General features: G+C 57.7%; 2 protein-coding genes across 8 annotated transcripts; both read right to left on the bottom strand.

The window, feature by feature from the left end:
• Window positions 1-140: 140 nt before the first annotated feature.
• On the bottom strand, window positions 141-16,864 carry SPAG5 (sperm associated antigen 5). Of its 4 annotated transcripts, none has more exons than XM_029081621.2 (24): window positions 16,744-16,864; window positions 14,550-14,675; window positions 11,787-12,802; window positions 11,411-11,669; window positions 10,160-10,267; window positions 9,650-9,742; window positions 9,420-9,554; window positions 8,906-9,025; window positions 8,708-8,800; window positions 8,465-8,602; window positions 7,626-7,719; window positions 7,190-7,337; window positions 6,881-6,983; window positions 6,215-6,348; window positions 5,419-5,572; window positions 5,050-5,161; window positions 4,106-4,204; window positions 3,126-3,261; window positions 2,895-3,006; window positions 1,922-2,002; window positions 1,630-1,785; window positions 1,047-1,121; window positions 703-783; window positions 141-298 (listed from the first exon to the last, which is right to left on the bottom strand). In XM_029081621.2, exons 1-24 carry the CDS (start codon window positions 16,786-16,788, stop codon window positions 227-229), a joined length of 3,690 nt encoding a protein of 1,229 aa, XP_028937454.1. In that variant the 5' UTR covers window positions 16,789-16,864; the 3' UTR covers window positions 141-226. The 4 variants fall into 4 exon arrangements, with proteins under 4 accessions (XP_028937454.1, XP_039770497.1, XP_039770498.1 ...); XM_039914563.1 differs by having other exon boundaries at window positions 8,465-8,599; XM_039914564.1 differs by having other exon boundaries at window positions 14,550-14,672.
• Window positions 16,865-18,967: 2,103 nt separating this feature from the next.
• On the bottom strand, window positions 18,968-24,591 carry RSKR (ribosomal protein S6 kinase related). 4 transcript variants are annotated; one of them, XM_003430578.4, is made up of 12 exons: window positions 24,439-24,583; window positions 23,737-24,069; window positions 23,545-23,628; window positions 23,356-23,424; window positions 22,828-22,897; window positions 22,452-22,559; window positions 22,207-22,247; window positions 21,682-21,709; window positions 21,477-21,566; window positions 21,036-21,124; window positions 20,153-20,263; window positions 18,968-19,864 (listed from the first exon to the last, which is right to left on the bottom strand). In XM_003430578.4, exons 1-12 carry the CDS (start codon window positions 24,487-24,489, stop codon window positions 19,643-19,645), a joined length of 1,296 nt encoding a protein of 431 aa, XP_003430626.1. In that variant the 5' UTR covers window positions 24,490-24,583; the 3' UTR covers window positions 18,968-19,642. The 4 variants fall into 4 exon arrangements, with proteins under 4 accessions (XP_003430626.1, XP_028937424.1, XP_028937425.1 ...); XM_029081591.1 differs by having other exon boundaries at window positions 23,545-24,069; window positions 24,439-24,585; XM_029081592.1 differs by having other exon boundaries at window positions 23,368-23,424; window positions 23,545-24,069; window positions 24,439-24,585.
• Window positions 24,592-24,995: the final 404 nt, after the last annotated feature.

Here is a 24,995-nt window from a genome sequence, read left to right as displayed (position 1 = left end):
AATGATGAGACCCCCCCCCACCTCCTACTCAGACCCCCAACACACACACACACACACACACACACACACACACCACCCCTCCCCCACCTTTCCCTCTTCCCCACAAGGTCTATTCCCTTCATTGGCACAGACAGGAAAAGGAAACTTAAGGAAATAACTTTATTTAGACAAATAAATGCAGAAAGGTAAGTGGGGAGTAGAAGGGGAAGGGGCGAAGGGCTACCCATTAGCCTAGTAACTCCAGCAGTCCCTGCAGCTCCCGGCAGCCCCCCACTACCTTGGGGATGTTCAGCAGGGTCTGGGGGGTGGCGGCAGAGGGGAGAGAGGGAGAGAGGGAAGGAGAGGTGCAGTTAGTTTGGGCCACCTGACTCAGTCCCCACCCTGTCCTCCCATAGAGGGTCACCCAAGGCGGGTCAGAGTCCGGGAGTTCAGAGACCCTGCTGAAAACTCTCAGAAGGGGGCTGCATCCCGATCCCCCAACTCCTCAGCTCTACCCCTTCCTGACCCTGCCCAAGAAGCACCCCATTTCTCCCCTCTGGGGCAAGGTAGGATGGAGCCTGAGCCCTCCCCCGTCTTGCAACTTATTTCTGAGAGGCCATTAAACTCCCCCATCCCCAGGAGAATGGACCGCCCCCCGCCACCCCTTCCCGCCACCCTCCACGCCAGCAGCTGCCCCATCCCTCTCCACAAACTAGCACTCACCTCCCGAATCTGCTCGATGATGGTGTCCAGTTTCCCCAGCTCTTTCTCCGACCGCCGCAGATTCTCCTCGAGGACGTTTCTCTGAAGGGAATCAATCATATTTGAGTGCTTACTGCGTGCAGGGCATGGACTATATGCTTGGATGAGTATAAGAGTTGGTAGACACACTTCCTGACCACAATGAGTATACAGTCTAAGCCGCTGAGTGATGCCTGGGCCCGAGAGCTCATCGCAGCACGCGTCCCCCACACCCACGGGGTGGTGGGGCACAGAGAAGCCCTCGGGGGCCAAGGCCTCGGGAGACTGAAGGGCAGTGGGGGTGGCCAGGCCTGCCGGTCACTTACATGGCTCTTGGACTTGACCAGGAGCAAGCTCTTCTCGTCCTCCACCTCCAGGAGCCGCAGCCTCAGCTTGTCCACCTGCCAAAGCGCCCGGGAGAGAGTCAGCGTGGCCGGGGCCTGGGCTTGGCAGAAAGAATTTGGTGGTGGGCGTGGGCGGGTGAGGGCGTGGGGGGCATCATGCTACAGCTCTACATGTTTTGAAAGGCTGTCTGTGCCTCCCGAGCCCCCCAGGCTGCTGCAGACCAGGACTAATAACAATTAACAAAAGACTGGTATTTGTTAAGCACTTGCTATGTGCCAAGCACTGTATTAAGCACTGGGGTAGTCCCACATAGACTAAGCAGGAGAACAGGGACTGAATACCCATTTTGTAGATGAGGGAACTGAGGCACAGAGAAGTGAAACGACTTGCCCAAGGCCACGCAACAGCAAACAAGTGGCAGATCCGGGATTAGAACCCAGGTCCTCTGACTCCCAGGCCCGGGCTCTTTCCACTAGGCCACACGGCTCCTTACAGGTACCTGCTTCCCAGGCCCCTAGGGTCCCGGAGAGGCCCTGGGCGTGCTACCTCGCTCCGAGCCCTTACCTCCTGGCGCAGCCACACTTTCTCCTGCATCCAGTCCGGGCCGGCAGACTGGTGGCCGGGCCCCTGCTGGCACGTTAGCTCTTCCTGGAGAACAGTGGCCTTGGTCTCTGCCCGCTGGAGCAGATGCCTCAGCTGGGCCACTTCCTCCTGCAGGACCTAGAAATGACAGCAAGTTTGGGGTCACCCAGCAGGCCCCTACACCCCTCCCGTCGGGGACACCACAGGGTTCCTGGGTCCGGGAGGGAGGACCGACAGACAACGGGACACTGGGAGACAGCGGACACACACGCACCGTCACTTCTCCGCTCTTATCAATCTGCTGGAGGATCTTCTTGTCCTGCTGTCGAATCACTTCTTGGAGCTCCTTCTCATTCTGGGGAGAGAAAGCGAGGAGGAAGGAGGGGAAGGATAGGGGAGCTCAGGACGGGAAGGCGGAATGGCGGGGCAACATCTTCACGGGACGGAGTGGTGGCTGGAGCTACCATAAACTCAAGCTCGGAGTTAGAGGTTTGTGCGGGGCGGTTTTTAATGGTATTTGTTAAGCGTTACAATGTGTCAAACACTGTCCTAAGGGCTGGGGTAGGAACAAGTTAATTGGGTCACACCCAGTCCCTATCCCATATGGGGTTCACATGTGGGTATTTAATCTCCATTTTACAGGTGGGGAAACCGAGGCTCAGAGAAGGCAACTTGCTCAAGGTCTCACAGAGTCTTGATTACCCAGGACCTCCGGTTCCTAGGCCCGGGCTCTGTCCACTAGGCCCCGCTGCTTGCAGCACCCTGCTCCAGAGCAGACTGGGATAATGGGGGGGGTTGATGCTCAGCCAGTGGGTATCACTCTGTCTTTGCTTGGGCCGACTGAGGGCCGAGGAGCAGTGAGCTGGGGGTTGTTCTTGGCGGGGTGGTTCAGCGCTGGGGAGTTGGGGGCCGTTGAGGTTCAGTCAGTGGGTATCTCTCTGTCCTTGCTTGGGCTGGCTGGGGGTGGGGAAGGAGGGAGCGGTGAGTGGGGGTGGTTCTTGGCGGGGTAGCTCAGTGCTGGGGAGGGGGCGGGCGTTGAGCCTAAGCCAGCGGGCACCACTCCCTCTCCGCTGGGGCCGGTTGTGGCTGAGGTGAAGAGGGGAGCAGCTCGACGGGAAGCTCAGAAGGGTGGAAGTGGGCCAGCGGGTGGAAATTCCCCTTCACCCAGATTCCCGGAGGGGCCCCGGTCCCGGCTGGCCGGGCCGCCCCAGATCCGTGCGCTGCCCCAGTTCCGGGCCTCGGCTCACTTTGTAGCGCACACACAGGGCCTGGCTCATCTGCTCCACCTTCGCCTCCTGGGCAGCCAGGGCCTCCCGCTGCTGCTTCTGCTCGGCCTCTAGCCGGGACCGGAGGCCATCCCTGAGGGAGAACCCACAGATCAGGTGACCTAGCCCGCTGGCCCCCGTTTCCTCAGCCCTGGCCTGTGCCCGGGGAGAGGCCCAGATCGCCCCTGGCCCGCTCACTGGCCTGGCACTTACAGTTCCCGCTGGAGCGCAGCAACGGCTTCCTCTTTAGACTCCCTCAACAGGGAGCCCAGGCTCTGGAGCTCTGAAACCAGAGATTCCAGCTCAGCCAGGCTCCTCTCTATGTCTGGACTCTCAGGGGACCCGTGACCTGTGGGGAGGTAGGAGGGAAGAAGGTCGGCCCTAGGGGTCTAGACTGTAAGCTCGTTGGGGGTACTTTCCCAACACTTAGTACAGTGCTTGATAAATCTTATCTTTTATCCACCCCAGTGCTTAGAACGGTGCTTGGCACATAGTATGGGCTTAAAAAATACCATTATAATAATATAATAATAATAAATTCCATCGATTGATAGGGGTGTGTTTGGGGGGGCCTTGGTCGACATCCCCCTCAGGCCCTCCTTAGTCTCCTTTCCAACCCCACTGTACTGGAAGAAGCTACAGCAGGTGGACCCAGGTGACAGGGCTGGCTCCCCTGGCCAATTCGGAGCAAAAAGCAGAGAGAAGCAGCACGGCTTAGTGGATAGAGCACGGACCTGGGTGTCGGGAGGACCTGGGTTCTAATCCCGGCTCTGCCACTTGTCTGCTGGGTGTGACCATGGGCAAGTCACTTCTCTATGCCTTAGTTCGCTCAGCTGTAAAATGGGAACTAAGACTGTGAGCCCTATGTGGGACATATGTGGGACTGTCCCTATGTGGGACAGGCACCATGTCCAACCTGATTAGCTCATATCTACCCCAGTGCTTAGTTCAGTACCTGGTACATAATAAGAGCTTAATTAATACCATTAAAAGAAAAAACAACAAAAAAAAAGGTAGCCAGAAACCTAGTTAGGACAAAGGACCCATAGTCGATACTGGTAAACCTTGTCATTTCCCAAAGACACCCGATCCAAATTTTTCTACACAAGATCAGGGACGCTCTGGGGACTGCCGTGCCTGCCTTCCACAGAGGAGCAGGGAAGGCTGGAAGAGGGAGGAATCCCAGGCCTCACCTGCCAGTTTGGAGGGCATTGCTGGTTCTACCCTCGTAAAGGCACTGCTGTGACTCCCGAGAGAGGGGACAGGGCCAGGAACGGGGCCGGGAACGGGCTCTGGAAGAAAAACACAAGTCAGGTCTCTTCTCCCGAGGTTACGTCAACCCAGCAGTCTCCCCTGGGGTGAAGTGGGGGATGGAAAATGGAGGGAAGCCAGTCTACCCAGAACCCACATTTCAGGATCTTGATCTAGACAGGGGCACCATCTTGAAGGGGCACTATCCCACTGTCCAGGCCTGTACAGACCCATGCCTGGGCCCACTAGCTGGCACCCTCCTGGTCCAGCCTCCTCAGGCCAAGAGACCCCCAAGCCCCAGAGGTTCTGTTCCATCTGCGTGTGAGAGTCTGGAGTGCCTAAGACCTACAGTCGTACGCTGGGACAAAACCCTAACTCCAATCCCTGACCCTGGAACACCCTCTTTCCTCATATCCGACCATTACTCTTCTCCCTTTCAAAGCCTTATTGAAGGCATAACTCCTCCAAGAGGCCTTCCCTCACTAAGTCCTCTTTTCCTTTCCTTCCACTCCCTTCCGCGTCCCCCGACTTGCTCCCTCTATTCACCCCCACCTCCCAGCCCCACAGCACTTCTGTACCTAAATCTGAATTTATTTCATGTCTGTGTCTCTCTCTAGACGGTAAGCTCAATTGTGGGCAGGGAATGTGTCTGTTATATTGTTATATTATAATCTTCCAAGTACAGTGCTCTGCACACAGCATGCACTCAATAAGTACAATTGATTGACCCCAGCCACCGTGCCAGTCAGACAGGGCTGGGCTCGGGGCCGGCTTTTTGGTGCCGGTCCGTATGAGGAGGTCTAAGCCCGCAGAGAGGGGCAGAGTGATTGGCCCGAGGAATCCGAAGGAGTGGACGGACCTCTCCACCTACCACGGGACCGCTTACTTTCTCCTGCCACTGCTCGCAGGACGCTGCCCAGAAAGGTGCTGTCATCAGGTGGGGGTGGCCGCCGAGCAGGAGTGCAGGCTGTGCTCAAAGCGGGGATCCCTCGCTCCCCCTAAGCAGGCAAGAAGGAGTCAGAGCACCAGCCTTATTATTAAGGTTCTTGTTAAGCGCTTACTATGTGTCAAGCACCGTCCTAAGCGCTAGGGGAGATGTAAGTTGATGAGTTGGACACATTCGCTGTCCCCCATGAGCTCTCAGTCTTCTCAGGAGTTGGGCTAGGGTGCCTGGGGCAGACTCCAGATGGGACACGAGCACGGGGACGGCCTGTCTGCGGGAAGGCCACCGCCAGCCCTCGGGCCAGGCTCCTACCTCCTGCTCGTCCTCCCGCAGGGCTGCTCGGAGCGAGAGCGTGAGGCCGTGCAAGCTTGCGGTGAGCGAGCCCAGGCCCAGGGCGCCCTGACGCATCTTCTCCAACTGCACCTGCAGCTCCCCAGCCTCCGCTTTGGAAGACACCTGCTCGGCCCTGGAGACCCGGAAGAATTCGAGTCAGCGCCCCTGCCCCACCGACTCACCTCGGCCAGAAAACAGCTCAAATGGTGCTACTAATAATAATTATAATTGTGGTATCTGTCAAGCACTTACTATGTACCAGGCACTGTACTAAGCGCGGGGGTGGATACGAGCAAATCGTGTTGGACACAGTCCCTGTCCCACATGGGCTCAGTCTTAACCCCATTTTAAAAATGAGGTAACTGAGGCACAGAGAAGTTAAGTGAGTTGTCCAAGCCACACAGCAGACCAGTGGCGGAGCTGGCATTAGAATCTATGACCTTTGTTCTAATCCTGGCTGCGCCACTTTTCCGCTGTGTGACCTGGGGCAAGGCACTTCTCTGGGCCTCATTTCCCTCATCTGCAAAATGGGGATCAAGACTGCAAGCCTCATGTGGGACATGGACATAATTAGCTTGTATCTAACCCAGTGCTTAGAACAGTACTTGGCACACAGTGAACGTTCAATAAATGCCATTTTTTTTTAAAAAAAAGGTGGTGGTGATGGTGGGATTCCGGGGGAGGGGCTCTGCTGGGAGGCCCAGCATCCAAGGACGACAGAGAAGGCACGGTTCCTGGGGGTCTGGCCGGGGTGGGGGTGGTCTGGCAGCCTTACAGCAGATTCTCCACCGTGTCCTTTAGTTCCTCGCACTGCAGCTTCTGCTCGCGGTGCACCGATAGCGTGGTCTTCAGCTGGGACTCGACCGTGGCCAGCTCGCTGTGAGTCACCTGGCTTTCCTGATCCATGAACTGGGAGAAGAGGTTGGGGAGAGAAAGAGAGCAGGCTGGAAAGGGAAGGGAAGAGAAGGGAAGGGGCCCGGGCCCTCCTCCCAGGCCTCTGTCCCAACCTCCAACTGCCCCCAGGGACTGCCAGCCTGGGGCAAAGCCGCTCCTTCGCAGAGTTGTCATTCGATCGTATCTATTGAGCGCTTACTGTGTGCAGAGCACTATACTAAGCGATGGGGAGAAAATGTAAGAATATAACAGGATTGGCTGACATATTCCCTGCCCACACCAAGCTGATAGTCTAGAACAGGAGACAGACACTAATATGCCTGACTACTTGTCTTATCTGTTCCCCCCTTTTCAGACTGTGAGCACGTTGTTGGGCACGGATTGTCTCTAACTGTTCCCGAATTGTACATTCCAAGCGCTCAGTACAGTGTTCTGCACACAGTGAGCACTCAATAAATACGACTGAATGAATAATATAATCAAATCCATTCCGGGTATGTACATACAGTGGTACAGTGGTGTGGGGCTGAGGTTATCCAGGCTTTACCTCGAGGCTCTCCCTCAGGTCCCGGACCTCCCTGGCCAGGGCCGCCTGCTGTTCGCGCAGCTCCTCATTAGCCCGCCGCAGCACAGCTTCTTCCCATTGCCATCTGCCAAAGCTCAAGTTTCAGCCCGTCAGCCCGGCCCGGTACCCCTCGGCACCATCGTCCCCATCCACCTCCGACCGCCTTTAAAGCCCTGCTGGGCCGGGACTCGCCCGAGCCCTCTCCCCACCTCCCAGAGACCCCGAATGTCCTGACAGGCTCAGAACGATGGAGCAGCAGCCTCCCAGAGTGGATCAGCAGGCGCTACTCACCGGACCTCCTGCTCCTCCCGGTCCAGGGCCAGTTGGGCCAGGGCTTCATCCTTGGCGGCCAGGTCCTGGGCACAGCCAGCGTGCTGGCCTTGCAGGGCCTCTAGCTGGCCCTCTGTCCTGGCCAGGGTCTGGAGGTGGGCGTGCAGATCTGGAGAGGGTGAGAGTGCTTCAGTGATCCCTCGGGAGACCGCAGAACACAAGCCTCCCTCCCTCCCAGGGCAGCCCAGACTCCTGGGGCACCTATAGGATCACGGAGGGAGAGTCAGGGTGGGACTGGACGCCAACTGGCGTGAGCCCAGACTTCTGCAGCCAGCTCGAGCAGGAAGTAGGTCTCATGCCAAGTTTCAAAGGGTACTGGAAGGGTAGTGCCCAGGGTGCCGCTGTGGAGGGGTCAGGCCCTTCAGCTCCACAGACTAGCCCCTGCCTGGACACCAACCTTGTGCCAGCCGGCCATTTTCCAATGCCAACTGCTCCATTTGACTCTTGCTGTCCTCCCACTGAGCAGAGACCTCAGCCAGCTGCTTGGAAACCTGGAGAGAAGCAGCGGAATGAATACATTGCTCTTCCTGGGTCGGGCCCATACAGGAAATTGGAGAAGCAGAGTGGCCTACTAGATAGAGCACAGGCCTGGAAGTCAGAAGGAGCTGGGTTCTAACCCCGGCTCCACCTCTTGTCTGCTGCTGTGTGACTTTGGGCAAGTCGCTTGACTTCTCTGGGCCTCAGTTCCCTCATCTGTAAAATGGGGATTAAGACTGTGAGCCCCATGTGGGACGGGGACTGTGTCCCAATCTGACCAGCTTTGTATCTCCCACAGCACTTAAAACAGTTCTGTTGGACTGTACTCTCTCAAGTGCTTAATACAGTGCTCTGCACATAGTAAGCGCCCGATAAATACCATTGATAGATTGTAAGCACTTAATATCATTGAATAGAAAAACAAAAAACAAAACCAGAAGATGGGGGGGCCTACCGTCCAGGATAAAACCCGGCCTTTTGGGTGCAGAGGGAGCCCGACGCCATGGGTGGGACAAAAATCGAGCTGGTTGTCCCAGAGACCCAGTCATTCAGTCAGTCAGTCAAAGGTATTTATTGAGTGCTTACGATGTGCAGAGCATTGTACTAAGCACTTGGAAGACTACAGTTTAACAATAAACATGTTCCATGCCCACAATGAGCTTACAGTCCACTGCAAGAAGGGGGAGAAGCTTTCCAGGATTGTGGGGAGGGGGAATCCATTATAGGGGGGAGGGACGGGGCTGTCTTCCACTTCTTTACCTGCTCCCTCTCTTTGACCGCCTCGTCCCGCTCCTGCCGCAGGGCACCGTGTTCCCGCAGGGCTCGGTGGCTCTCGGCTGCCAGCCGCTCCATCAGGGAGTGACTCCGCTTCAACAGAGCTGCCCACGTCGCATACTGCTGAGGCCAGGGGAGGACGGGATAGGAAGGAAGGGGTGGGGGTGCACGTGGTTAAGGTCTGCCCGAGGGAGGTGAGGCACCTAAGAGGGGAACATCGACACTTACGTTTAACTGCATCGCTAGCCAGTCCTCCTGCATGGTGGAAGCCAGAACCTCGGCCTGCCGGACCACCTCCCCTTGTTCCTGATGAGCGGATTCCTGCCGGGGGCGGGGGGAGGTCACCATCGGGCAGGAAGGCCCGAGGAAACCGTCTCGGAAGTCGTGAGGCGGGGTGCAGGAGCCCTCCCGGCCCGGCCCCCTCACCTGCTGGGCCTGGGCTTCTCTCAGAAGGCCACAGAGCTCCTGCTGGGAAGCCAGGTCCTGCTGGAGTTGGCTGATGCGTTGACTGGAATGAGCACAGAAGACCTCCAGCACTGTCTTGGCCTGGTCGCGGTAAGAGATGTTCATTCATTCAGTCGTATTGACTGAGCACTCATTGTGTGGAAAGTACTGTACTAAGCACTTGGGAGAATACGATATAACAATAAACAGGCACATTCCCTACCCACATTGAGCTTCAGTTTAGAAGAGGCATTTACAACTCAGGAGAGTCGATTTTTATTGGCACCTCACCCCAAAGGAGAGGCTGGGACCCTCCCACTTACCAATCCACCAACTAGAGAGAGCCTGTCCCACCCCATGACCTCTTGCCCCCGCTGGCAACCTGGGGCGCTGGAGACTCTTCAAAAGCCCAAGAAACAGGAGGGGTCCTAGCGATAAATGCCGACTGTCCACCGCCCCAAGGAGTCCGGCCCCAGGGCCAGGGCCAGGGCCTCACCGCCTCCTTCCCTCGAAGGGCCTCCTCCTCCCGGCACATCGCTTGATCCCGCTCCTCTCGGAAACGCTGGAGGGTGGCCTTGGCGTGCTCCACCACAAGCTGGCACTGAGAGACCACGGACTCCACCTGATCGCACTGCAAAACCAAACCCAAAGGTCCCTGGTTCCCTCCGGGATACCCCGCTCCTCCTCCCCGCCAGCTCCTTCCCCCCGGGCCCGCCCTCCGCCCACCTCCTGGTGCACCGCCGCCCGGTCCTCCTTCAAGGTCCGCAGAGACGAGCTAAGCAGGGACAGAAGCTCCTGGGATTCCAGCGTCAAGGATTGCTGTGGGGGGCAAGGAGAAAGTCAGGCTCTAGAGAGCAGAGAGAGTTAGGTCCCAGACAACCACAGGAAGCTGGGGGGTAGGGGAGGTTACTGCGCACCCAAAATACGCTTCATGCAGGACAAACTGTTTTTTCGGAAGGAGAGGGAAACGTGGACCTCAGATCAATGTGGCCAACCACCACTTATCCGTCAGTCCGCCAACAGGATTTATAAAGCACAGCACCGTACTGCGCTCTCTAGAGGGGTTCAAAAGTCTTAATAGACGAAGTCCCTACCCTCAGGGAGGTTCCAGGGGAGGCCCCAGCCACCCTCCACCCTGCAGGCCTCCATTTACCCCTCCCAAGGTATCCACGGTTACCACGGGGACAGCGGGCAAGAATCGGACCAGGGAAGCAGAATGGCCAGCTCCACACGCACCATAGCGCTCCTGGCCTGCTCCAGCTCCCGCTCACATTCCCGGTTCCGCTTCAGGTCCTGGAGTTTCTCCGCCGCCCGGATATACAGCGTCTGGTAGAGATGCTCCTTCTGAGGACGGAACCCACAACGGTGGAAGTTGCTTGTCAGTCGGTCAGTTGCATTTACTGAGCCCTTACTATATGCAGGGCACCGTGCTACGGTGTCACTTGCCCGTTTGGCTGCTCCCAGGGGCTTAATCCAGGACGCCGCTGCCAGAGGGTGCCTAAGGAAGGCAACTGCCGCACCGACTCTGCACCTGTGGTCTGGCGCAGGGCCCCAGGGGCACGCAGGCTGGTCAAATCATACTGCTGCCCCTGGGCTCCAGGATGGGTGCCCCGGGGGTGGGGAACAGGCCCGGGGGAGAATTCTGCCGGAGGGTCGGACACGTGGGGGTCGGTTAGGCCGCGGAGCTTTTGGGGAGCGGGGCCGAGAGGGAGGGCAGCCATGCTGACTCATGCTGGGTCAGCAGCTTGCCACTGAAAAGCAACTTGAGCTGACCTCTCCTCCACCCTGAAGCTTCACTGGCAAAGCTGCTGATTTTTCCCAGAGCCCCCAAAGCCTTTGCTTCCTTCTGGGGAGAGGTAGGGGGGCGACCCCTCTTCCCCGTGTGTCAGGAAGCTCGGGTGCTCTGCGTGTCCCCAGCGGGACGTGGGGTGCCGTGGAATAGAGCGGCCAGGCGAGTGACGAGATTAGTATAATGCAGGCAACCGAGCGGCAGGGGCTTTGGACAGGGAGAAGAGGTCATTTCCCTCTTTAGTTCTGCTCTAGTGGTCCCCCAGCATCAGCTTCTCTTCTCTCTTCTCTTCTTCAGTAGCATTCATTAGGCACCCTCTGGCAGTGGCGTCCTGGATTAAGCCCCTGGGAGCAGCCAAACGGGCAAGTGACACCATAGCACGGTGCCCTGCATATAGTAAGCGCTCAGTAAATGCAATTGACCGTAAATGAAACCCCCCTGCCCCAATTCCCAGGCCTTGGCTTCCAGAACAGTGTCCTAGCTCCCTTTGGGAGGGTCCAAAGAAAGAGGCAGAGAGGAGAGCGGGGCCCGCAGAAGGGACACCAGAGAGGGTCTTCCTCCCAACCCAATCCTCTACCCTGCCCTCACCCAAAGAGTTCCCTCACGTTTCCCCCGCCCCTCCAGTCCCTACTTCCTCCAGACTCTATCCCATTTTCATTCAGTCAAATTCTGCAACCCCGCTGGACACCACCCCGGACCTTGACAACCTCAAGAGGAAGGGACTGTCCCTGGGGTCTCCAGGGTCCGGGGGAGGTCTCCGGCCCTCTTACCTCAGGGAGAGAGGTGACGTCTGTCTGCGTGCTGCCGTCACGCCGGCTAGGGGGCTTGGGGGGAGGGGCCGTGCCTTGCGTCTGCCAGGCCCGCAGCTGGCCCGACAGGGCCTCCAGGATGATGAGGGAGCTCAGCAGGCGATCCTCCAACTCCCGGCGGGACAGGGCGTTCAGATCGGGGGGCAGGCTGCAAGCCGGAGATGGGGCGAGAGAGAAAGAGAGAGGGAGACAGAGATGGAGAGCCTGAGAGACAACCGGGGGACGGGGGAAGGATGGGGAGAGAGGTGGGCCTGGGCCTCCGTACCACCACAGGAGAGAGTCCGTCTCGGCGGCGTTGTCCTGGGTGCAGGCCCGAGCCGTGTTCACGTTCTTCTCCGAGAAGGCCGGGGGGGTGAGCCAAGTGCCCACTGAGCACTTGGGGATGGGCGTGGTGCCGGCCCCGACCTCCCGCAGCCCGGAGGGGAGGGTGAAGTTCGGACACAGGCTTTCCCACAAGGCCGAGGTGTTCACACCCTTCTCCAGCCAAGAGAAAGGGGACACCTGGGTCCCCGTGCTGGTCACCGGAGTCCGGCGGCCACCTCCGGCGGGAGTCTCGGCGCCAGACGTAGGCTCTTCCGCCCCGGGAGGGTCTGCGTCTCCTCCACCCGGAGCCAACGGCTCCGTATCACCCGTCCCTGGGCCGGCAGGGGCGTCGGTGGCCGGCAAACCTGGCGGACCCAGGACGGTGGAAGACAGAAGGGAGCTGTCAGAAAGGGTCCCAGAGGCAGCCTCGGTCCTGGCCCTTTCGGGGCTCTCCCGGGAGTCCCGCTCCTGCGGCTCGGAACAAGGCAGGGAAGGGGCCGCAGCGAGGTGGCGGGGCGGACCGGCGCCCTCAGGACCGGCCACGGCATCATCCAAAGAGCTGACCTCCGGGCCAGCTGCCTCCACGTCTTTGGTAGGCTCACATTCCTTAGCGACCTGAGAGCTGGGCGAGCGGGCCTGCGCCAAGGCCAAACATGGGTCCAGGGAGATGCTACTGGCTTCTTTCCCAGCTTCCGCCTGGCCCACATCAGGAGCATCCGGCTCCCAGCGGGTAAAAAACTCCCACTCCCCTCCGGACTTATCCTGGACGGGAGAGGGGGCCGAGGCCTGGGACTGAAGACTAGGGTCAAGAACCTCGGTGGAGACGCGGGGAGTCGAACTGTTCCTGGGGATCAGCTGCTCCTCCGCATCAGACGGACCGGCCTCTGTCCTCTTCTCGAGACTGCCAGGCAGCTCCGGGGCCAAGTCGGGCCAGACGGTCAAGGGAGGCTTCAGGGGAGTCAGAGGGCTGCAGGCCTCCTGCCGAGGGAAGCAAAGGAGTCAGGAAGTGGGAGATCCGCCAAAACGTCAACCATTCAGTCACTGGTATTCACAGAGCCCTTGCTTGGGTGGAGAGCACTGTATTAAGCGCTTGGGAGAGGACAAAACAACCGAGGTGGTAGATTCAAGGAGCTTACGGTCTAGAGGAGTTGAAGCTGGACACCCACTGGCTCCAAGTTGCGCAAGCTCCCAGCCAGCCAGGGGGAAACTACCCCAGAGAGCACAGCTGCCCCGCTAGTTTCCATCCAGGGCGACAATCTGCTGTGTGACCTTGGGTAAGTCACTTCACTGGGCCTCAGTTATCTCCTCTGTACAATGGGGATTAAGACTGTGAGCTCCTCGTGGGACAGGGACTGTGCCCAACCCAATTTACTAGTATCCACCTAAGTGCTCAGTACAGTGCCTGAAAAAATACCAGTTATTATTATTAGAAGGGCAATAATCAATCACCTTTATTGAGCACTTACTGTGTGCGGAGCACTGTACTGAGATCTTGGGAGAATGCGATATAATATAATAGGGTGATCATCAGTCTTTGGGGTGTGGGGAGGACCCCTGCCTGGGGACCCCCACAGCAAGCGCAGAGATCAAGACTCTTGACCCTGAACTCTACCTTATTAACGGGGAGAAAACCACCTAGTTATGAAACCTAATTTCTCGATCCAATTCCGTTATTAATTCTAAAACGGTAAGCAAGCCCCTTGGTCGTTCTGAGCCTGTTTCCCCTGAGAGAACATTACTACATATTCCTTCTCTCCTCCTTCAGAGGCACCTTGGGATGAGAAAAACTAGGTAACCGGTGAAAGACTTTTAGCACTTTCGGGGGTCATTTTTACTATTATTATGGCACTTGTTAAGGATTTACTATGTGCCAAGCGCTGCTCTGAGCACCGGGCTAGATACAATTTAATCAGGTTGGACGCAGTCCCTGTCCCACAATGGGCTCCCAGTCTTAGTAGGAGGGAGGAAGATTTAATCCCTGTTTTACAGGTGAGGTAACTGAGGCACAGAGAATTTAAATGACTTGCCTTAGGTCATAGAGCAAACACCTGGCAGAGCTCGAATTAGAATAATAATAATCGTGGCCTCTATTAAGTGCCTATTATGTGTCAGGCACTGTACTAAGCGTTGGGCTGGATAAAAGGTAATCAGATTGGACACAATCCCTATCCTACAAGGGGCTGACAGTCTTAATCCCCATTTTACAGGTGAGGGAGCTGAGGTCCACAGAAGTGAAGTGACTTGCCCAAGATCACGCAGCGGACAAGCGGCGGAGGTGGGCTTAGAACCAGGTCCTCTGACTCCCAGGTCTGTGCTCTTTCCACTGGCCTTTTCCTGCCGCTCTCGCTTCTCCTCCCACAGCTCACCTCGTGGTCCCTTCGCCGCCGGCCAGCCGCCCCCCTCCACCACCAAAATCAAGCAGGAAAAGGGCAAGGGACTGAAACTCCAATTCAGCCCCATCTCTGCGCCTCCCCAGCTCAGCCAAAGGTTGGCAGGGGGAGGAGACCGAAGCCCACGGCTTGAGAGGGTTGCAAGTCTCAGAAGAACCTCCCTGTGCCAGGGCCGGGCTCTCCTCCACTGGCACAGATAATAGGCAGGGGACCGTGCACAGAAGTAGGAGACCTCGTTAATTATTTTGCAGCTCCGGCACTCTATCCTCTAGTTTCCCGGTCAGGGTGGAGCCCCCACCCACGGAAGAGTCCAGTCCAGGGACCGTCGGTCTCACCCGGAGCCGGAGCCTGTCCAGCATCGGGGTCAACGAGGAGCACGCGAGAGCATTTTTGCCGGGGTCCTGGAGGGTACAAGGTTGCAGGAGAAGCTCCTGGAGGGGGTTCCGGTTGGAGGACTTCTTCTGAGTCGAGAGGAAAAAAAAGAGAGAATTAGTAGAAAGAGAGAATTAGGAGCCCGGGTAATAATAATAATAATGATGATGGTATTCATTAAGTGCTCTGTGCCAAGAACCGTACTAAGAACCGGGGTGGATACAAGCAAATCGAGTTGGACACAGTCCCTGTCCCATGTGGGGCTCCCAATTTCAAACCCCACTTTACAGATGAGGTCACTGAGGCAGAGAAGTGAAGTGACTTGCCCACGGTCATACAGCAGACAAGTGGCAGAGCTGGAATTCGAATCCATGACCCTCTGACTCCCAGGCCCCTGCTCTATCCACTGCGCCATGCTGCTTCTCACCCGATACTGCCCGTGACTGAGGTAGCGGGGAAGAGAAGAGGCAGGGAAGACTGGCAGAAGAGATTTAATGAAAACTGCATTTCTGAAACGCTTACTATGGGTCAAGCTCCGTACTAAGCGCCGGGGTGGACGGAATCAGATGGGACACACACTCTGATCCTCAGTCTAAGAGGGAGCAAAGACAGGTAGTGAATCCCCATTTTACAGAAGAAGGAGACCGAGGCCCAGAGCAGTGAAGTGACTTGCCGAAAATCACACAGCAGGCAAGCGGCAGAGCCGGAATTAGGATAAATCTAATTTTTTCTAATATAAACCAGGATTAGAATAAATCTAACAGAATCTTGATTTTATTTATCGCTATTGTTCTTGTCTGTCCGTCTCCCCCGATTAGACCGTAAGCCCGTCAAAGGGCAGGGACTGTCTCTATCTGTTACCGATTTGTACATTCCAAGTGCTTAGTACAGCGCTCTGCACATAGTAAGCGCTCAATAAATACTATTGAATGAATAAATAAAAATGTCGGTGTTTGTTAAGCACTTACTACATGCCAAGCACTGTTCTAAGCACTGGTAGATACAAGGTCATCAGGTTGTCCCACGTGGGGCTCACAGTCTCCATCCCCATTTTAACGATGAGGCAGTTGAGGCACGGAGTAATGAATCTATCGTATTCACTGAGTGCCGTGTGCAGAGCGTTGCACTAAGCGCTAGGGAGAGTTCAACCCAATACGCCAGGTTTCCTGACTTGCCAGGGCTTCTTCTGAGTCGAGAGGAAAAAAAAGAAAGAGAGAATTAGGAGCCCGGGTAATAATAATAATAATGATGATGGTATTCGTTATGCCACTCTGCCAGCTCCATTCCCTCAATGCACCGTCTTGGGCTGAGAAGCAGCGAGGCCAAATGGGTAGAGCACGGACCAGGGAGTCTAATCCCACGGGGTTCTGATCTGGGCTCCACCGTGGGGCCTTGGCTAAGTCACTTCCCTTCTCTGGGCCTCAGTTATCTCATCTGTAAAATGGAGATCAAGACTGAGCCCTCCCTTTCCCTCCGCATTCCCCCTTCTCCCTCCCTCCCTCTGCTCAGAGAAGCAGGTGGCTCAGCGGAAAGAGCCCGGGCTTGGGAGTCAGAGGTCATGGGTTCGAATCCCGGCTCCGCCACTTGTCAGCTGGGTGACCGTGGGCAAGTCACTTCACTTCTCGGTGCCTCAGTGACCTCATCTGTCAAATGGGGATGAAGACTGGGAGCCTCACGTGGGACCACCTGATGACCTTGTATCTCCCCCAGCGCTTAGAACAGTGCCCCGCATTATAGTAAGCGCTTAACAAATACCAACTGCCAAGCGGCAGAGGCGGGATTGGAACCCACGACCTCTGACTCCCCAGCCCGGGCTCTTTCCACTGAGCCCCGCGGCTGCTTCTCGATTAGACCGTGAGCCCGTCCAAGGGCCGGGAACCGTCTCTATCTGTTGCCGACCTGTCCATTCCAAGCGCTTAGTCCGGCGCTCTGCACAGAGGCAGCGCTCAATAAATACTATCGAATGAATCGAAGGAACGAACGACGTGCCAAGCACTCGTCGGGGGGCGATCCGAGCTAATGGGGTCGTCGCCCGGAGGGCTGGCGGGGCAGGTCAGCCGGCTGACGGGCGGGATTCGAACCCACGACCCGCGCCGGCGGCGGGCGCCCCAGAAGCGGGAGGGAATGATGGAAGGGGGGAGGGGCCCGCGGACTCACCGGCTGCGGCGTGTGCGGGGGGCTGGGGTGGGCCGCCCGCCACATGCTGGGGGTCCCGGGGGGAACCCCTCGAACGCAGGTCCCTCGAACCCCCGACCCCTCCGCCGCCTTTACCCGCCGCCGTTTGAACGCAGCCCTCCGGCTCTGATTGGCCGCCGGGCGGTGACGTCACCGCCCCCCACAAAAGGGGCGGAGTCGGGAGTCGGGGCGCGCCCCCTCGCGGCCCCGCCGGGAACCGCCCCGCCCACCCTGCCCATGGACAGGAGAAGGATCGGTCCTTTTCACTCACTCACTCACTCACTCACTCACTCACTCACTCACTCACTCACTCACTCACTCACTCACTCACTCTTTCAATCCATTGTTTTTACGAGATGTTCTTCCCCTTGACTCTTATTTATCGCCACTGTTCTCGTCTGTCCGTCTCCCCAGATTAGACCGTAAGCCCGTCCAACGGCAGGGACCGTCTCTATCTGTTGCCGACTCGTTCATCCCAAGCGCTTAGTCCAGTGCTCCGCACCTAGTAAGCGCTCAATAAATACTATTGAATGAACACATACCGAGCGCCTACCGTGTGCGGAGCACTGGACTAAGCGCTTCATTCATTCGTCCAATCGAATGTATTATCTCTATGTGCAGAGCACTGGACTAAGCGCTTCATTTATTCATTCCAACGTATGTATTGAGCGCCTACTACGGGCAGAGCTCTGGACTAGCGCTTCATTCATTCATTCATTCGTCCAATCGTATGTATTATCTCTATGTGCAGAGCACTGGACTAAGTGCTTCATTCATTTATTCATTCGATCATATGTAGTGAGCGCCTACTACGTGCGGAGCACTGGACTAAGCGCTTCATTCATTCATTCATTCGTCCAATCGTATGTATTATCTCTTATGTGCAGAGCACTGGACTAAGTGCTTCATTTAGTCATTCAATCGTATGTATTGAGTGCCTACTACATGCAGAGCACTGGACTAAGCACTTCATTTATTCATTCGACCGTATGTATTGAGCACTTACTACGTGCAGAGCACTGGACTAAGCGCTTCATTCATTCATTCAATCGTATGTATTGAGCGCCTACTACGTGCAGAGCACTGGACTAAGAGCTTCATTTAATTCATTTAATCATATGTAATAATAATGTTGGTATTTGTTAAGTGCTTACTATGTGCAGAGCACCATTCTAAGCGGTTGGGGTAGATACAGGGTAATCAGGTTGTCCCACGTGAGGCTCACAGTCCCCATTTTACAGATGGGGTAACTGAGGCACAGAGAAGTTAAGTGACTTGCCCACAGTCACACAGCTGACAAGTGGCAGAGCCGGGAGTCAAACCCATGACCTCTGACTCCCAACCCCAGGCTCTTTCCATTGAGCCACGCTGCTTCTCTAAGATCACGCAGCAGACGAGTGGTAGAGCCAGATTTAGAACCCAGGTTTTCTCACTCCCAGGCTCGTTCTCTTTCCGCTAGGCCATGCTCCTTTTTCCCAGTCCAAGCTCTGGAGATCCTTCTGGTCGAAGGGGAGGAGAAATTCTGGAACTAGAAAGAGTGGACCTGCAGGCGAATGGGGTATGGACCACCTAAGGAGACTCCAGTGCCTCATTCTCCCCATCACAATAGCACGTATGGAAGGGCCAGGGGCCGGAAGGCAGGATAATATCTTTCCCGTTCTCAATATCCAACCCCCTGCCTCTAAGATAGATGAACAGCCTTTAAGTACACGCCCCCCCCCCCCCTTCCCATAGCGCACATACACAGTAGCCTCCTAATCCCCTTTATTAAATAGAGCCAAGAGGAGACAAGCTCATTTTTCATAAACCCAGTTGTCATCGATTTCACCTCAAAGGGAAAAAAAACCCAAAACACTTTTAATCCCATCTCCGGTCTCAATCCCACCCAGGGCCAGGCCCTTAAATTTACTGGACCTGCTTCCACCATCCCTATTCTGTGAGCATAATGGGGAGGCAGGGACGGTTGGGAGTTTTTACGGTATTGGTTAAGTTCTACTGTATTTAGTACTGGAGTAAACAGCTTGGACACAGTCCTTGCACCCCACGGGCTCACGGTCTTAATCCCCCATTTTGTTATTAAGGTAACAGGCACAGAGCGATTAAATGACTTGCCCAAGTTCCCACCGCAGACAAGTGGAAGAACTGGGATTAGAGCCCAGGTCCTCTTAACTCCCAGGCTCGGGCTCTATTCATTAGACCGCACTGCTTCTGAAATCTTTATTTCCTTTATTAGGTTCATTATTAACGGGAGCCACACACCCCAATTTGAAAATGCCCATCATTGGTTAAAATCCCCAGTCCTTCGAAAAATCGTTTTCAACAAATCCGAAAAGAACAAAGTTCCCGAACTCCGGGAAAGACGTCGTGCTCTGAGGAGGGCTGCCGGGTGTCGGTGCCAAGTTCATCACTGCTGAAGCCGAGTCACGCGGCAGAGAAACCGGAGGGACGCAGAGGGAGTGGGGCAGCCCTGACTGAAAACTGGCCACCTGCACCAGAGGGGGGTGGAGGAGCCCACCCAGCGTGTCACCCAGGCCTGGCCTCTCCCACTAGGTCCCTTTCGGAGAGCTGGTCATCACAGGGCCCGTGTGGCTGAGTCTCAAGTTGGTTCCACGGGGTCGGAGGACAGGGCAGCACTGGCCCCCGATCGGTAGAGCCGAGAGCCCCCCGTGTGAGCCCAGGCCGAGCGAGCAGAAGGCAGAGGGGTATCCATCCAGCTGGAGGAGGAGCAGCTTCGCTGCAACGTGGAGCGGAACCGGTGCGGAAGGGGGACGCAGCGTGGAAGGGGTTGGCAGAGCAGTAGAGGGGTTGTTCCTGAGTTGGCAGCTGTGAAAGTCCTGAGGTTCCAAACGGGGCTTGGCCCCGGGAACGGGGTGAGGGAGGTTCAAGCGGGGTGGGGACGGGTCAGGGGGACCACCAAATCACAGTCAAAATCTCCAAAAGTCTCCGGTTCTGGTGGCGGGGCCCGGGCGGCTCGCGCCTCTAAAATGAGAGGTACGGGCTGCTTCTGCAAGAGCTCGGGGTCGAAGGCCACCCCCCGGAAGAAGGGGTGAGCCCGGAAGCGATGCAGGTAGCGCAGACGGAGGGAGGGGTTCCGGCACAGGAGCTGGGAAGAGACGGACCGTGAGGAGCCGAAGCGGGGGAGAGGCGGAGCGCCAAAGGACCGGAGGATTGGACTGGGGAGAGACGGGTAGAGCCGGGCGGGGCCGGGGCGGGATTGGAAAGAGGCAGTGTCAGAGGGGCTGACGAGGATCTAGGGGGTAAGGATTGAAGAGGTGAATTTGGTGGGTAGGGGGAGGAGAGTGGTTAGAGCTGGGGGATTGGACGGGGAGCAGCTTTCGGGGTCTCTGGCTAGAGCCCCTTCGGGGGGGGTATTTAGAAGGGGGACCCTCACCTCACCGAGCAGGAGTGACAGTGGCTGACTGAGGGAGGCAGGGACTGCGTAGTCACACCTGCTCACACTGGCCAACATGGCAACGTGGTCTCTCTCAGCAGCCACTGGGAACTGCGCCAGGGAAAAGAGAGGGTGTCTCTCTCTTGCTGGATCTGGGAGGGGGTGCCCTCCCCACCCACACCCCCGCTGGGTGTCTCCCCCCCGACACACACGCACAACCCCACACCCCAGCCCCACCTCAGGGTGGTACAACCAGCCCATTGCCAAACCTATTGGCAATATTGCCCCTTGCCCAGTGAGAAGCAGCGTGGCTCAGTGGCAAGAGCCCGGGCTTGGGAGTCAGAGGTCACGGGCTCTAATCCCGACTCCGCCGCCTGTCAGCTAGGTGACTTCGGGCCAGTCACTTAACTTCTCTGGGCCTCAGTGACCTCATCGGAAAATGGGGATTGAGACGGTGAGCCCCACGTGGGACAGGGACTGTGTCCAACCCGAGTCCACACCAGTGCTTAACACAGTGCCTGGCACATAGTTAAGCGCTTAACAAATACCATAATTATTATTATTAAGTCCTCCCCAAGACATAGCCCTGAGCAAGGTCCGACAGGAATCTTTTTTTTTTTTAACGGCACCTGTAAGCACTTACCACGTATCAGGCACTGTACTAAGTGCTGGGGCTCCCAGTTCTAAACCCCACTTTACAAATGAGGTAGCAGGCACAGAGAAATTACGTGACTTGCCCAAGATCACACAGCAGACCAGTGGCGGGGCTGGGATTAGAAACCAGGTCCTTCTGACTCCTAGGCCCCTGCTCTGTCCATCAGGCCACACTGTTTCTGTCTCCTCTCACAACTCCTGCCCCTGTCAAACAAATTCTCCCTCGCACCTTTCCCGTAGCCAAACAGAAAAGGAGGACTCCAAGGGACCACCAGTCGGCAGCATGGTTGTACGGGCCTCCACTCAGGACCTCTGGAGCTGCGGGTCAAAAAGAGAACCCCTCAGCTAGGTTTCCCAGCCCCCCAAATACCCAAGAGAGGCTCTCTGGGCCGGAGGTGGGGAAGCGCAGTGAACCGTTCACCTTTAAAGCCTGCCCCTTCAGGGGCCCCCCAGGGTACGGGCAACCCTGCCTTCAGGGCGGGGGTCTTTGGTCAATGTTGTGCTAGAAGTACGGCTGGAGGCAGGAGCAGAAGGTGGGCAGTGGCAGGATGGGCCCCAGAAGAACAGAGTAAGGGTGACCGGGGGCTCCCCTTCCCAAAAGGATGCCTCTTCTCCCCCCGTAATCCCGGCCCCGGGCCCCGCTCCCAGTTCATCCCTGCTCCCAGTTCACCCATGTACTGGAGGGTCCCGCAGATGGTGTAGGCTCGGCCCCCGCTGGGCAGGTAGCGGGACAGGCCAAAGTCTGTCAGCTTCAGGTGTCCTGTAAGGGGCAACAGATCAGGAGTCTCCCCTACCCTGGAGGGCGTCTTCCCCCCGCCCCCCCACCCTCCCGACACACGGCAACAACCTCATCCCAGGGACTGGGGCGCAATTACCTCGTTCATCCAGGAGGATATTTTCCATCTGAAAATCCCAAAGTGAGATCAAAGTTCATCCCTCCTCGATCCCCTTTCCCTTCCCCAAATCCCTCAGTCGGACACTTCCGGGCCCCAGGATGCGTTAGAGCCAAACTCATAACCCCACGGGCAGCTGTTAGTGAGAAGGAGGCCCTGGATTTTTTTTTTTTTTAATAATATTTGTTAAACACCTCCTTTGTGCCAGATACTGTATTAAGCACCGGGATAGATATAAGACAATCGGGTTGGACAGATTCTACGTGCCACGTGGAACTCACAGTCTTTACCTCCATTTAACAGATGAAGAACTGATACCCGAAGAAGTTAAGTGACTTGCCCCCGGTCACATGGCAGACAGATGGCGGAGCCGGAATTAGAACCCAGGTCCTCTGGCTCTCAGGCCCACACTCTTTCCACTAGGCCAGATTGCTTCCCCCCTCCCGGGAATATTGCTCGATGCTCCCTCAGGCCCCCGGTTCGCATCCAGGGTGGGCAATACCCTACCTTTACATCGCGATGCGTGATGCCCAGGTCATGGAGATAGCCTGGTCATGGGGAAGGGGGAGCGGTCTTGAGGCCTGGACCCGCAGCCCTCTCCCCCCACCCCAAGCCCCTCCACCAGGGACTCCGTCCCTCTGCCGATACCCTTCTCGCCAACCCAATTGGGTTGCACCACCCCCAGAGGCCCTCTCCCTTCCCTCGTCCTTGCTCCCCCCCCGCTCCCAGAGGCCGGGCGGCCCCTCGCTCACCTAATACCAGCACCAGCTCAGCAGCAAACAGTCGGATGGGCTCCTCATCAAAGGAACCCACCGTGGCCCAGAGGGAGTGCAGGTCTCCGGTGCTGCAGTAGCTGCACACTGTGGCGAGAGAGAGAGGGTCTCTGGGTCCTGCTTGGGGAGTTCTACGCTAAGGTCCTCCTCGCTAAACAAACCAGCGACCACCTTCTGCTCCTCTCTCCCCAAGTGCCACCCGCAGGGCGGAGGGAGGTAGCCCGGAGGGTCAGGCCGGGGACTGGCAGGTTGGGAGGGAGTAGAGTCAGTCGTATTTATTGAGCGCTGTGTGCAGAGCAGGAGAAACCGACCCGTTCTAAGGTTTGGGGGGGAGGAGGGTCATTCGATCACTCACTGATGAAGAGGTGTCGCTGTCCCTGCCAGCTGTCCCCCAAGCCGTGGACGAACGGGTGACTGACCTGGCGCTGGGCACAAAGAGAACTGAGCATTCGGGGGGAAGACAGGCATCACAAGCCCCTGCTTCCTGCCAACCTAACCAGGATTGAATGGATGAGATCCATTCAGGGGAGACGGGCCTAACCCTAGACAGGAGACGACTTCTCGGCTGAGACGCCGCCCAGCGGGCCCCGGGCAATCCGCCCGGGCATAAAGAGGGCAAACAGCCATCGCTGGCAATGGGCAAAGCTGGACATAGGGATGCCGAACTTGAGGAGCATCAGCAGCGGACATCTAACTAGCCCTCCGCACGGGGTGCCCGTCACGGTACCGGGTTGCCGACAGAGGGAAGGCGACGGGACGTGAAGGGCTCAGAAGTGGGTGGGATCAGTGCAGGAGAGTGATCCCCTCCGTCGATCTCCATTTCCCCCGGGCCTCCCAGAGAGGCGACGCTGCCTCTCTCCTCCGACCGGGCCCAGTGGCTCACCCGGATGCTGACCTCCTCCTTGCACTGCCGCAGGGTATCTCTCCGCAAGACCTCTACCTTGGGCATCACCTGGGATGGACAGAGAGGCATCGGCGGGGACTGCCGGCGTCCGGAGCGGGGGCGGGGGTCAGGCTAGGAGAGCCGGGCTCCTGGGGTGGGGTGGGTGAGGTGGGATACCCTGGTCCTCACCTTCACCGCGAACACGGCTTCCCGGCCACGGTCCAACACCTTGAGGATGGTCCCAAAGGACCCTTTGGCCACGAGCCCCAGAACCTGCAAGGAGAGATAGAGTGGGAGGCGGAGAGGGGCCAGGCCTCCGCATTTGAGTTCACAGACTAAATTGGGCCACCGGGGCCTATGGCTGGGGTTCTGCCGACCTACCTTGAGCTGCTGCTCTCCCCAGGGGGGCCGGAGAGGAAACTCGGGCAGGAAAAGCGAGATGAACTGCGGCAGCGGCCACTCGTTCGGCTGCCTCTCCGTTATCCGGATGACCGGCTGCGGGGGCCCCGGGGGCCCCCGCCCCCACCGTGGCCACTTCAGGCCTGACCCGGAGGCCCCCACGCCCGACAGGAGGCTCTTCCAGGCTCGAACGCAGGGGCCCCGGGCTGGGGGGACGCTGTTCGGCTGAGAGCCGACGGAGCGGCTGAGCCCTCCGCCCGCCCGGCTCCTGGAGGCACCGCTCACCCCACCGGGTGTGTCCCGCCGGTCCTTCCCCTGGGCACAGCAAGCAAAATAGCCCTACACTGGACACCGCCCAGCGCAGTTCTCCGTCGAATACACTGCACTCTGTCCCCCGAGGCTAGGAGAGCTGATCCTGATGGCTACTGGGCAAAACTGGCACTCTTCAGACAAGTTTCCTCACCCCCTTTGGAGACCTATGCCAGCCAACACCTCACGCACCCCATTTCTTCACCACTTTCCAAACCCCCTCCCTCGGGGACCTCCCTCATCGGTCAAACACCCTCACTGGGGCTTCCCCCGGATCCCATCCCAACTTGCCACCCGACGGGCTCCTCTCCCCTTTCTCTGGCGTCCCCATCCCCGGGGAGCGGGCGGCAGAGGCTCTGCTACGCAGTGACCTACCTGCGGGGCCCCCCCCGGGCCGCGGGCCGGCCCACTGCTCACCGCTCCCATTCCCGGCGCGGTGCCTCCTCTTTCCTCCCGGCTAATCCGGCTCTGTCCCAGTTACATAAACAGGCCCGGCCCCCGGCCCGCCCCTTTATTCATGAGCATGACCTGCCCCCCCCCCCCCACCGTCTCCTGTTCCCCACACGTGCCCGGCCCCGAATCCCAGATAAGTGACCCGGAGGCCCCAACTCCCCCACCAAGCAACCTCATTTTCAGGCGGGAGTTCCAAATCTCCCCCGCCCCCCTTTCCCACGGTGGCACGACAGCGCCGAGAGCCCAGAACTAAGGGAAGACAGGCTGGGTCGCCGCCAGGGAAGGAAACAACAGGGCACCGTGGGCGACGGCGGGCCTATCGCGGGCAGGCCAACCTGAGGGGGTCTGGGGGAGAGGGAGGGGAGAGGATGGGGTGGAGGGGTGACCGGGGAGGTCTGGAAACCACCTGGCAAAAGGCACGGACGGGCCGGGGAGAGGGGGAAGCCGGGCATTCCGAGACACAAGCAATACAGGCAGGA

Source organism: Ornithorhynchus anatinus, chromosome 17, assembly GCF_004115215.2.
Source record: "Ornithorhynchus anatinus isolate Pmale09 chromosome 17, mOrnAna1.pri.v4, whole genome shotgun sequence".
In the NCBI taxonomy this organism is placed as follows: domain Eukaryota; kingdom Metazoa; phylum Chordata; class Mammalia; order Monotremata; family Ornithorhynchidae; genus Ornithorhynchus; species Ornithorhynchus anatinus.
The sequence above is the reverse complement of the archived record's forward strand: the minus strand, read 5'-3'. Positions and strand labels throughout refer to the sequence as shown.

Coding starts and splice junctions, on each gene's coding strand:
- RSKR (XM_029081591.1), bottom strand. CDS start 24,489: ATGGGAGCGGTGAGCAGTGGGCCGGCCCGCGGCCCGGGGGGGGCCCCG. Junction 23,425..23,544: donor AAGCCGTGTTCGCGGTGAAG/GTGAGGACCAGG, acceptor TGTCCATCCCAG/GTGATGCCCAAGGTAGAGGT. Junction 21,125..21,476: donor CGGGACCCTCCAGTACATGG/GTGAACTGGGAG, acceptor TTTGACCCGCAG/CTCCAGAGGTCCTGAGTGGA.
- SPAG5 (XM_029081621.2), bottom strand. CDS start 16,788: ATGTGGCGGGCGGCCCACCCCAGCCCCCCGCACACGCCGCAGCCG. Junction 11,670..11,786: donor ACGGACTCTCTCCTGTGGTG/GTACGGAGGCCC, acceptor TCCGGCTTGCAG/CCTGCCCCCCGATCTGAACG. Junction 3,262..4,105: donor AATGCCCTCCAAACTGGCAG/GTGAGGCCTGGG, acceptor ACCTCCCCACAG/GTCACGGGTCCCCTGAGAGT.